The sequence below is a fragment of the Cimex lectularius genome, unplaced genomic scaffold (assembly GCF_000648675.2).
Source record: "Cimex lectularius strain Harlan isolate CLEC.00 unplaced genomic scaffold, Clec_2.1 scaffold190, whole genome shotgun sequence".
NCBI lineage: Eukaryota > Metazoa > Arthropoda > Insecta > Hemiptera > Cimicidae > Cimex > Cimex lectularius.
This window is the reverse complement of record NW_019392798.1, coordinates 387,405-400,470: the sequence shown is the minus strand read 5'-3', so window position 1 is coordinate 400,470 and position 13,066 is coordinate 387,405. Positions and strand designations below refer to the sequence as shown.

The following is a 13,066-nucleotide window of genomic DNA, read 5'->3' as shown; positions in this document are numbered from 1 at the left end:
TTCTACCTTTCAATTTTAGTATATAACAGGCAAATATATGTCCCAAAACGGAACAAATTACAACAAACGAGCAGAATCACTAAAACGTACAAACCAAACTCAAAACACATCATCCAACAACGGTTGCTACGTAAATACAATAATACTGATAAAAAAACATATGTAAAAAAACAGGCAGCTCATAATCAGTCATTAATTTCGCTTTCAGGTGAAGGACAACTCGCCAGGATTTTGTAATACGCTGACATCTTGGTAATTTTATCATGTTATCTTGCAACAGTATTACTAGATCCACAAAGACAACAATTGAAAAGAGGAAACCTATGAACACATAAAAAAACTCACACAAACCATTCATAACACTACAATACATAAAAATAAAACCACCTAACCCAGACAAAATACCACAGAAAAAAAAATGTAAGAACGCATAAAAAGTAAAAAAAAAAACAGAAAGACCGACTAATGAAGATTGACAAAACGATTATGACAGACTAAACAGGTAAATTAGGCAGATCAAAATATAAGTTCATAACTCCGCAAAGCTCAACAAGAATTATCACGAATTGAACTTATTCATAATGTATTAGCTAAAAACTGACTTGATGATTGGTGTTCATCTGCGAGTCGATGAACTCATGCTGAACCGGCATTGCGCCATCTTCAGTGAGGAACTGAAATGAGTTTCACTCCGATAAAATGAAGACGAACCCAATAAGTGGCCCAAAGCTGGTTCAGCATAAAACCGACTTGCCGTTTTCTCGTCCCACCAGTCGAATAACGCACGAAAAATAATATTCGTAACAACACTCAAATTTACGTTTGGAAACAATTTAATAAATTTAGTTACTTTATGTAAATTATTTTATTAATTAATAGACAATGTTATTACTTGGAGTTAGATCAAGCAATCTGATCAATAAGGAACTGCAGGAGGTGATATTTTTTGAGCGCTGTTGAAAATGCTACATTCGTAATAGGAAATCAAATTCAACAGGATTTTTGCCTCGTATTTTTTAGCATTCGCTAAACTACGTAGTTACCTTTCAGCCATGAACATTGATAACTTGTCTTTATGATCTAATAAAAGTAAATTTCGTCGAAGATTTGATCAACGAATTTGGCCCTTTATCAAATATCCAACCACATTTGAGCAGAGCTATATGAAAAACGTCCAAGCAACTTGAGCTGTAAACAAATTTGTATACGGCTTCGCAACAATCGATCAGTTTCCGATTAAACAAATATCTCTGTGTTTTCAACGATGCCAAAAATAATGGAATTAAAAATAAAATCGTTAAATATGAACAATAGAACCGACAAAATCCTCATTTTATGAAGATATGTAATATTTGTTAAAATCCTATCATTTGTGAGGTGTATGGATAAATACATGATGGAAGAAAAGAGACATTTTTGTTTATTATATTGCTATCACATGATTTACTCTAGTTAAAAAAAATAACCCTGCCAAACTGTGGCGGGTTAAAAAAGACGTCGGTCCCTTGGCCAAGGAGAACGTGTCGAACAGGGAAAAGGCCATACTGACAAGACTACGCAAGGTCATGCAAGAATAACTCATGGGTAACTTCTGCAAGAATATAATAACGGTCGAGCATATTTTCAATTGTAAAAGGTTGGATGTTTTCAGCAATAATTCTATATAGCGTCGGCCCTGTGCGTAGTTTTGGGTCACGGATACGGTATCTTAAGACTATAGGAATTTTTGAATCTATATAGCTTTTGTACGGTTAGTCAGTGTTGTGTTTATGTTAATTTATTGGAATGAATGTAATTTATTAGCGTGAAAGGAAGGGGTTGCTTAACCCGGCCCAGATGTCGGGATTTGTCCAAGGGGCTTTGCTAGGGTATAGTTCACCCCAATTATCCCTACATCAACTCCCTGTACCAAATTCCATCTGTATATTATATATGCCACTTCCTGAAACTTGCGGTTATTGTTTTTCTAAAGGTCTCTATTATAGAGATTATGGTCACTTGAAAGGGTATGTCAAAGTTGTGTTTTTCCCTAATTTTTTCAGGTACCGTTATAGCCAACTGATTTATTTTAATTCTATTCAGATATATATTCTATTGTATTTTATAATGTAATACTAAATATTACACATTTGCACACTGACTTATTTAATACAATTTATAGGGGGCGTCGGTGGCCGCAACGGTTTAGGCGTTGACACGGCGCTCATCACTGTAAGGCAAAGGTCCAGGGTTCGAATTCAGGACCGTCATACTTACAAAAGGTTTTTTTTTCAAAAACACCCGCCCCTCGAGGATTGATATGACCTCTGCTATTGCAAACCCTCGTTTAAAAAAATAAAGAAAGAAAGAAATTTAAAAAAATAAAAAATATAATTATACAAGATTTTTTTCGACTGGTGCATTTTTTTACGTATTTTTTATCTGTTTGCTTATTTTATGTTTTGAAAAAAGCAGAGTCACTTAGACGGAAACGTTGAATTATTCAACATAAGGGCGGGAGCCGTGAGCTCAGTGGTCGGTTTCTTTAGCGGGACAGCTTGCAGGGGCGATATTTTATCCTTTTTCTTTGTACACACATCTAACTGGGCAAAGAGTCTCGGTGAAGAAATCCTCGCCTGCTTCGCTTATTTTTGTTTTGTTCGGTGGACGCTTCAAGAAAAACCCTTGTTGACAAAAGAAAATCATGACTGAAAATTATGTGACGTATTGTTTTTATTTGGACCTTAGATGTATAAGAGTATAGAAATTTTTTTTTTTATGAATATGCATCTATTTCTCTGCAGTTTCAAAATCCATTTATTTACTCTTCTATAACACACTTCGTTATTTATTGTCTTCAAGAAAAAGAAGAAGAATTTTCAAAAATGCTAATACTTTCTCAGCAAAAACAGCAAAAAAAGAAGAGAGTTTGAACTATCAACCAATATATCAACACTTCTTTAAATTATTAAATTTATTCTTGTAATGATTATCAATCAAACCAATAATTGATACATACATGATAAATATATAAAAAAATATTTAAAAACAAATGAAATAACCCTTTCAATTAAGAGAACATTCACTGCTTCTACTAATTAATTGATGTTCCTTATTCAACAACTTGAGCAGATTGTGTCTAAATAATGCTTTCTAGCTAAGTTAATAACTTTCAGATATATTACAGCAACAATTATTAACGGTCGTGATAAATCAAAGGAAATCAATCAAAGGCCAAGCAATACTGCGGTTTCGTAGGGCCTGATGACGGAAGAATATCATCTCTCTCGTCTGTAGACCTAGTCGACTCTGTCTTGGCCTCCTAGTGTGAAGCCCTGAACCTCTGAAGCCCAGAAGAACCCTTCTTATTTATAATTAGTCTCCTGGCGACTTCGCGCTAGCTCTATTCTTCCTTTAATAATTTTATGACCCTGACTGTATCAAACACACTAAAATACCTGACTGGAACCATTGAAAAAGGTTTAAGAATAAGAATAATATAAAATGAAATTAACGAAGGAAAAAGATTAACTGACAGCGATCATTAAGCAGAATGGAAGGGCATAATGCTCCTTTTTGTGCAAATGGGATTAATCAATACAAAAGTAAACAAAGGAAGTAAACAAAGCATTATTTACTGTTTATTTTGACTACGGTAGCCCATAATTACCTGTAACTAATGTACAAAGATAATGGATTTAATTTTAAAACTAAATAAATTGATAGGTGCGTTAAATTTGTCCATCAGTGTTGTTCCTTTTTTCAATGTTACTTGTTAACGAATTGAACGTAGTCGTAATATACTGTAAATTCAATGGAACGACCTCACTAATCTACAGGAAACTTTACAGATTTTCGAACCTTATAAACTGGACGAAATTGCATTAATTTGGCCTTCGCGAAAAAAAATTAGAATTGGTGATAAATATAAAACGTTTGAGTCGTTCATTTCATCCTTCGTTATCCTTCATAATGATGATGTAAAATAAAAAGGATACTGACATGGGCAGAAAGTATGAAAATTAAGCATTGTAACGAGTGTAAGGTTTAATTTCAACAAAATCTAGAGGTTAGAGAAGTTAGATTTTTAAATGGAGACCGGTGAGAAACAAAACCTCCTTTGATCCTGTCAAAAAATTTGCTTTTATTTAACATAAAAATTCGTATTTAAGAGCTTTAAAAGGTTGCTTAAAACGTATTCAAATTGATTTGATTAAAAAAACAACTGTTTTTGACCTCCTGTACAGGAACCTTCTTTTTGTGTAACTTTTTGTATATCTAATATTATTTAATACTTTACTGCGTATTATTTTCTTAACATGCATAGACGAATAGATCGGCTGATGTATCATGACCGTGAAGAACAAGTCAAAAACAAAACCAATATTAAATTTTTTTTTTCTCGCCTTCTAGGGCTCATCGATAAATAGGCTGGACCCTGTACTTAATATCACCAAGGATAACCCCACGTCCATGCACTGCTCGACAATTAATCGGTTTTATTTTAACCGGTCGTTTCGTAAAATGAACTATACATAAAAAAATTTTGGTTTAACTGATAGCGCAAAAATAAACGACGAGGACAGAAAAAATCGCTAGTCAATTTCAACATTAACTCCGTAACCGCTTTCCTAGCTTTGGCCGATTGACTTCAGATTTTTTTTTGGCTGGGCTCAACGGACCAAATCGATTAAAAGAAACCATGGAGTCGATGCGCTGTGGAAATTCCGGTGATGTCAAAATTGACAAATCCCCAATTAATCCGAATTCTTTCAATAGTTGTTATTAGGCCGGCTTTGGCCAATTAACTCTAATTAATTATCAACTTCCTCTGAATAACTGCATGAGAAGTTACAATTCGCAATACCATGAGATCAGTATAATGAATAAGAAACCCTACTTATCGTCTGTGCGATGTTTACGGATGAAAATTCGTGAGGGAGAGAGAGATTCATCTCAGAAACTAATTAAAATGTTAGTATAAAATTATTAACTTTGCCTTTGTTATAAAACGGACTTATGTAATTCCTCTTTAACAGAATAATTTAAAATAGAAGTTTATATTAAATTATTTTCGTGTTTTCATATTGTTTACTGTTTAATGAAAGAATAAAAGAAAAACGTTCCGATCTTATAATTAGACGGAGTTATTTAACAAAGATGAAGAAATAAAACCCAAACGACCTAATTAATTACTCCTTTTTTACCAGTTCTGCTGCGTTCGAAACATTTCCAACGTGATATTATTTATTAGGGGGATATTTTCCGTAATTACGTTAATTTAACCATTGTTAACGTGGTTCATCTTAAATTCCGAGGATATATTTTCATTAAACATTTATACATTAACATTAATAAATAATCAATTTTATTTTATTTCCGTGAAAATATATATTTAATCCTATTCAAACTGTAATATTTGAATACGTTTAGAGAAAAAAGGATGATTTTTATTAAATAAAAAATTATGCAATCGAAAAAAATTAACGTATAACTATTATGAAATTATTACATATTCGAATGTTATTAGGAAAAACATGAATGGAGTTGAGTAACCCATGTTAGTAAATGTTATTTCTCATAAAACATTTAAACTGTAAAGTTTCCAGAGTTTGGTTAAAATATTTATTACCAGAAGCGTCCAAAAAGTAAATAAAATCCTGGAGACAGTATCGCACTTTTTTTTAAAATATCAGTGTTCTCACCTTTGAACGTCGAAAGGAGAAAGACCGCGGTTTCGAACCAAATCACAACTGAGCGAGTACTGAGCTCTTCCTGGGTCAGATCCGAACCACTTGTAGCCGAGGAGGCAGGCTCGCCAACTTCCCATCGAAAATAACCCCCGGGACGAAATGGGAAAACAACCCCCGGATGGCCATAATGCATCTGATGGCTAATTTTTCGTCCTATAACCCTCCGGTCTCGACGAGGATGCGTTTATCGCCGGATTATTGGCGGTCCACAAGTGCCCCATAAATCTAACTAAAAAATGGAAACTAATTTCTTTTTTCCTGTGATATCGTGATATTCAGCCGGAAATAAATTTGTTCGGTTATGTCAATATTGATATGCAACTGGAAAAGCTATATACCCTTGACCTTTTTGCATGTAAGCTGCTGATAAACTGACAGGCAAAAAATTCCACCCAATTGATTTTTTCATTTTCTCGATAAAAGAAAATTCTGACCTTAATTTGTCTCATTATTTTTACCAATAAATAGTTGTTTATGCAATGTTTTAAATTGGGAATATCAATTAGCCGTAAATACACTTAATCCTTAACCTAAAACAAGGGTAAAGGATTTTTCAATGTTTACTTTTGACGGAATTTAAAATGTTTGTTCAGTTTCATTTGAATTCTGAAGCAACAAACCGTTTAGTTTTCATCTTTGTTTTCTGAATTTCAATTTTTAAAGTTAAAAATGTCACTTAGTGCTGAGGATGTTGCGCGTGGTGTGATGATGTATGGTCCATCAGGTATGGGGTGTTGTCATCGGAGATCGCTATGAAACTGCGAGACGCCGTTAGACGTTTTCGAGAAACTGGGTCCTACACTCCTACCAGAGAAAGCCCGGTTCTGGACGCCCTAGGGTACCGATTTTTTGATTTTGAGAATTTTGCAAAACCGGCACTTTACTGTTGTTCAAGCGATTCATCATCTCAGTGGACAAGCCAAAATGAAAGGTACGAAGCGTGTAATTTTTCCCAGAGCCAACCTTTTGAACGTAGCTCAATGGTGGTGGTCGTGGGTTCGAACCCAGCTCGTGACACTAACTTTTTCATCTCAACCAAGACGTTAGAATAACACAAAGAAAAATTAATTGAAAGCTTAATATGGTCAATTAAACCACTACACATAAATCGATTGTAGGATAAGTACATCCTTTTTAGGGGAAGGTGTAGATCAAGCCTGCAGTTAAAAAAGGACTATAGTGGGAAAATCAAGGTTTTTATACAGTAAGGAAGATTTAGTAGATGAAAATTAAGATGGACTCAAGCGGATAAAAACAGCTTAAGAGTTTTGAAAATTGTATTAATTAAAAAAAAAAAGAATTTTATGAAAATATAGTTGACTTGTAGACTGTCAATTCTACAACAAAAGTGAATAATAATGTGAAGACGCCAAAATCTTTTAGAATTGTTAACTTCGACGTGCATCCTTTATATCATTTATAGTGCTGACCTACCTATATACCCTAATACCACTATAACTACATACGCGGACGATAAAGAAAAGAACATTTGAGCATTTTGAGCTTATCGAAGACTAGGGCAGAAAGTGGAGGACAAGCTTAAACGAAGAAAAATGTATTCATTGAAAAAATAGTCCTGCCATTTCAAGTCAAAAACTTAGGAACTATACCTAGACAGCAGGCTGACATGGAAACCCCATACAAGACTTAATAGAACAACATAATAGAAAACTTGGACGACTACGAAGACTTCTATGATCGAAATTTGTCTTGATTGTCAATACTAAACTAACACAAGACTTTTCTGCGACAACTTTGGACATATGGAGTGGAACTGTAACATCCAGCGCATTTAATCAAAAGACCTAAAATAATCGTCATAGCTCCTTACTATGTCACTACCTCACAATGGCCTCAATATTCCTTTTGTCAACGAAATGATCAGTTCCCGATTCTACGTGTTGTACACTAACTTTTTGATCCATCTTTATCCTACTGCTCGAGACCTTTCTTCACAATTCCATCCCGAGAACCCGCCACGTCGCCTTAAGCGATGGATACGAGACCTCCTTGCCACTTAATCACTAACACTGATTGTGAGTGCCTGCATTGGCTGGTTTCTCATGTGTCCTCCAGTGCAGCGCTGTTAGTGTTAATATGGTAAATAGGAAGGGTTCTTCGGCGCTTAGAAAGCTGAGAAACAGGGCTTCACACTATGCGGCCAAGAAAAGGTCCACGGACGAGAGAGACGATAGATTCATCCGTCATCAGACTCTACGAAACCTGGAAATTACTGGAAATGAGATAAGAAATCGGATAAGACATGTTCGAAATGTTTCGATTTCTGCAGGACTGTAAGAAGAAGGCTAAATGAAAATAACCACAGGGCCCGGCACCAGGCTCGTAGAGAACCTATTCTCACCGCAGCTCAGAAAATGTCGGCGTCAATTCGCATAGGAAACATGTAAATTAGATACTGGAAGATTGGGGACGAGTTCTCTTTACAGATGAGGTGAGACTTGGCCTCAAATCTTCAGATGGGCGTACTTTCATATGGAGACGTTGGAGGAGAAAGGTACGCTCCATGCTGTGTGATTCCTCAGGAGGCATTCCATGGGGTGGCATTTCATTGGACGCCCGCATCGAATGGAAGATCTCTAACTTTACCGGGGTACCATTTCCCCCACATCGGTGAGATTCTTGCTAATGCCTGACCCCATAGAGCACATATTGTGATGACTAGCCGAATGAGATTGGAATTGAGTGTGGTCAGCTCGGGGTCCAGATTTGAACCCAATCAAATGCATTTGGGACCAACTTAAGCGACGAGTACGACGGCAAAACGCAGATCCTAACACCCTAGAAGAGCTGGAAACGGCAGTTCTTGATGAATGGGAAAGGATTCCTCAGGATTTTACCGGACATCTTTTCCAAGAAATGCAAAGGCGACTAACACGACGTGATTCGTGCCAGAGATGGAAATATTCAGCATTAATTTTATTTTAAATTTATATTTATTTACTTATTTTTGTTTGCTTGTTTACTCAGTAATTTATTTATTTATTTTTTCTTTTTAGAATTAGGTAATAAACTTTTTCTTTTTCAATGTATTTTTACAACCAAATAGATTTTTGGTAGCGAAATATGAATAAACCTAAATATATCAGATTTTATCAGAAATCTTTTCCAAGAAATGAAAAGGCGTTTAAAGGACATGATTCGTACCAGAGATAGAAAAATTCGGCATTAAAGTTTTGTTTACATTTTTATTTATATTTATTTATTTGCTTGCTTTTTACCAATATTTTTTTAGAATAAATAATAATTTTTTTTTTAAATGTCTTTTTACAACGAAATTTATTTTTGGTAGAAAAATATATTAGATCTAAACCTATATATTAAACCTATATTAGAAGTTAAGGGTGGGCGTTAATTTTATCCATCAATGTATTATGTAGGTATATGTATTTTATTTGTTGCCAGTAATTTAATTATTTTATGTACTGGGTTGGTGCAAAATTAATGCAGGTTTTGAAAATTTGTTTTATTTTCGCAGGTGTTTTTTATATAAACAAAGCTAAATCCTCAAATCTAATTTATGGATTGTAATAAATATTTTTAACTGTTACCTTTTGTACAAAACATTTTAGTTTATATTTTATTGAATTTTATATGAGTGAGGACCTGCAAAATTAAATAAGTTCAAACTAGATTTTCGTCAAATTTATTTGTACGGATTTAAATTTGGGCGAAGTGCGGCCCAAACCGCGTAACTTCATTACAGTTTGGGGGGAGGGAAGCATTAACGAATGCAAGGTGCAGCCATGGTTTTGAAGACAGGGAAGATCCGCGGTAGGCCTTCCGCTGTGGACGACGACCAACTCAAAATGTTCATTGAAGAAAATTCACGTAGCACAATACGGGAAATTGTGGAAGAGCTTAGTGTTGACCACTCAACCATAGTTCGCCATCTGTAGCAAACTGATAAAGTAAAGAAGTTGGACATGTGGGTACCGCGAAGTAAGTACCAAGAAAGTACCAAAGAAATCGACTCTTTGAAATTTGCACGTCTCTTCTGTTGCGCCGCCACAATGATCAATTTCTAGATCGGATCATCACGTGCGATGAGAAATGGGTTCTATACGAAAACAGGAGGCGTACAGGTCAGTGATTGGACAAGGATGAAGAGCCAAAACACTTCCTGAAACCAAATCTGCACTCAAAAAAAGGTTATGGTGACTGTTTGGTGGTGTACTGCTGGGGCTGTTCACTTTAATTTCCTGAATTATGGTGAACCTATCACAGCAGAGAAATAAAGCCAATAAATTGTCAAAATGCTCGGGAAACATCTTTGACCAGCATTAGTAAATAAGGGGCCGATTCTTCTCCAAGAAAACGCCAGGTCACATGCCAACCCTGCAGAAACTTAAGGACTTAGGATATGAAACAAACGCATCCTCCATATTCACCCGACCTCTCGCCTACAGACTTCTACTTTTTTTAAAGGAATTTTGATCACTTCCTGAGGTATAAATTTTTTAGAGAAGCCTAAAACGCCTTTCAAGGCTTTATTGTGGGTCGAAATAAAGATTTTTATGTCAGCGGAATAAAAGCGCTTATTACACGTTGGCAAAGATGTACAGATTGTGATCGAAAAAATTTCGAATAAATTTTCTTTATTTTATAAAAATTAAAAATGGTTTTGACTACCTTTTGAAAACCTGTATTATTTTTACACCAGCCCAATATAATTTTATAGTTTATCTATGTATGTTAAGTATTTTAGTAATTTAAGTTATCAGTCTGTATATGTAAATAAATAAATAAAAATCAGTCGTAAGAAAATCACATCACCTTACCGATGACTCTAGTTTCAAGTTTGAACACCAGTAAAGTGATGAAAAGTCAGCCCCAGCCCACCAGAGGCACCAGCAGAGCATCGAATCACCTTTTTATCCCCTGGTTTAGAATTAGGTTTCATTCCATCACCAAATCGTGCCGTGCTTGTTGTTTTTCGCCTATTTTTGATTTTTCTAGTAGGAAAATGGCATCTCAGGCGGAAAAGATTCCCCAGATGAAAGACGAAAAGGGCAACATCATACAAATGGTAGAAGTTGAAAAGCTTGCCATCAACTCACTTAGGCACCTGAAGAAACAAATTGAACAGGTATGAATATACCGTGGACATATCGCCGGCGTGGAAATAAATTTGAAATTTATTCTTTTAGGAAATAGGCATTTTCCAAGATTCAAACCAGACGCTGAGGATCGCCCAGAGCAAGTACATGGAAGCGAAGGAATCCATGGCCAGGCTAGAACCAGAGATCACCGGATCTGAAATCCTAGTGCCACTTACTTCTTCTGTATCCTTATTTTTGTCAATTTAAGCAAGAATTGATCTTGTTTTGATAGTTTTATATCTTTGGTTTGGTGGCATGTAATGCTGAGGATGCCAGGTGTTCGACAGGGTGCACTTTGTTTCAACCAACGGCGGGTCAGAAGGAAAGATTCAGGAGGACTCATTTTGTCCCATGAATTCCCTGTCACACACCTCTTTTCGACTCATTACAAACAGAAGTAAAGTAAATAAGCACCTGAAATGTCATGAATTTAGTTATTTTGATAGTGCAGTGCTTTCAGCTGCTATTGCAATAGTCTCATGAACAGTACATCAATATTCTGTGTATTTCCATGCATCTTTGTGTTCAATAATGGATCTTGTAATCGGCAGGGTTGGTTAGAGCAGGTAGGGATGCACTGTGATCTATATCATGATAGATTACTACAGTCAGTTCTGTTACTGGGTCAAAACAATTTTTATTCCTGAATCGTCATGATTTTAAGGATTAGGTGAAAAAATTTCAAAGAAAATCTGAGATATTAACAAATTTACAAAATGATTTGTTCATTTCATTCAGTCGACCATTATTTTAAAATTTACTTAAATTTCTTTAGTTCAGGATACTTTAAGAGGTTATGTCAAACTTTGTGATAAATGGAAAGTAGAGGAAAACCCTTCAAAGTGCAGTGTAAAAACGTACTGTCATGTACGGACGACCAGCATCAACAAATTAAAGGAAAATACATCGCGTGGAATCCTCCCGATAGTTCTGTGAAGCATCTAGGAGTTCATCTGGAGAGAAGACTATCATGGAAGTACCACTTAAATAAAAAAGGTGACCAAAGGATATGCTTGTCTGGGTATGCTTCCTATTATAAACCGCAAATCCAAGATAAGGTACTACCATACTCTTTATGCTAATTTATAAATCAATCGTAAGGCCCCAGTCCTTTATGGGTGCAAAATATAGGGAGCAGCATCTTCATATAAAATAAAGCAGCTGCAAATATAACAAAATAAAATAACGCAAACAGCGATAAATGCCGAGAGGTATGTAAGGAAGATGCACAAAAAAAATGCAACTCCCGACTATACAAGAGACAATTCATGAGCAATTCCAGACTTAGAAAAGTAAAAGGTGCTGTCCACTTCAAACCTGAAGCCATATTTGCAAAACATGTAAATAGTATAAAAACATTTGTGATATAATGTGATAATTTATTTTACATTATAATGATATTTATAAAGTAACAATTTCTCCTAAAATGAATACTGTGATAAAACCAAATGGTCCAAATGTCTGCAACTGTTAAATATTTATATACATGCACTAATAGTAAAACTCTTTGTATATAGTTGGGCTAGTGATTTTATAAATAAATAAAAAAAAAAATCCTTAAATTTTTCTGAAAGATATTTGTCCCTGGTGTTGTTATAGACGGGGGCAAAGTTTTAGTAGACGTTGGTACTGGATTTTTAATAAACATGGTAATTTAATTTTTCCTTGAATAAACTTTTAATTTGAACGATCATCACATATTTATGTTTCAGACCATTAAAGAAGCAAAGGATTACTTCGATAGGAAAATAAAATATGTGTGTGGACAAATAGATGCAATTAATTTGATGGCAATTGAGAAAACTAGAATGAAAGATGGTATGTATTGCATAAAGCATATATTTAATTGAAAATGCAACCATTAATGATTCAATTTTATCTTACAGTCATTGTGAGTACATTAGAGAAAAAAATTCAAGCACAGATTGGATCCAAAATACGACAACAACCACCACCTCAGCTGGAAACTGCCTAATGTTTTTGTTTTAATTTATTAATTTTGATCTTCACGCTATTATTAATCTTTGAATTTAATTAATAAAACTGCATATATATAATATACAATTCAATGTGTATTTTAATGTTTTTTAAAATAAAAAATAATACCTTTATGTAAAAAATTATTTCTTTTTCAATAGATGTTATCTCTAATTGGTTATTAGGAGTAATAGTTGAAATCAACGTTACATTTTTAAATGATGTGATGTGCAATAA

General features: G+C 34.7%; 2 protein-coding genes across 5 annotated transcripts in view; one reads left to right on the top strand and one right to left on the bottom strand.

Annotated features, from left to right (window-relative positions):
- Positions 1-13,066, bottom strand: part of LOC106664304 — a 167,789-nt gene that overhangs the window by 151,872 nt on the left and 2,851 nt on the right. The window contains exon 1 of one of the 4 annotated variants that reach the window (XM_014389908.2): positions 5,685-5,776. The exons of 1 other annotated variant lie outside the window; for it this stretch is intronic. The gene's annotated coding sequence lies outside the window, so the exon portion shown is untranslated. Of the gene's footprint in view, positions 1-5,611; positions 5,631-5,684; positions 5,777-13,066 lie in introns of those variants that run through there. 2 more of the 4 variants (XM_014389910.2, XM_024228023.1) reach the window with 2 other exon arrangements.
- On the top strand, positions 10,471-12,916 carry LOC106664303 (prefoldin subunit 5). The gene is made up of 5 exons (XM_014389907.2): positions 10,471-10,839; positions 10,901-11,035; positions 12,427-12,501; positions 12,565-12,670; positions 12,739-12,916. The coding sequence occupies exons 1-5, from the start codon at positions 10,534-10,536 to the stop codon at positions 12,825-12,827; spliced, it is 711 nt and encodes a 236-aa protein (XP_014245393.1). The 5' UTR covers positions 10,471-10,533; the 3' UTR covers positions 12,828-12,916.

Coding starts and splice junctions, on each gene's coding strand:
- LOC106664303 (XM_014389907.2), top strand. CDS start 10,534: ATGACTCTAGTTTCAAGTTTGAACACCAGTAAAGTGATGAAAAGTCAG. Junction 10,840..10,900: donor TGAAGAAACAAATTGAACAG/GTATGAATATAC, acceptor TTATTCTTTTAG/GAAATAGGCATTTTCCAAGA. Junction 11,036..12,426: donor TAGTGCCACTTACTTCTTCT/GTATCCTTATTT, acceptor TTTTTCTGAAAG/ATATTTGTCCCTGGTGTTGT.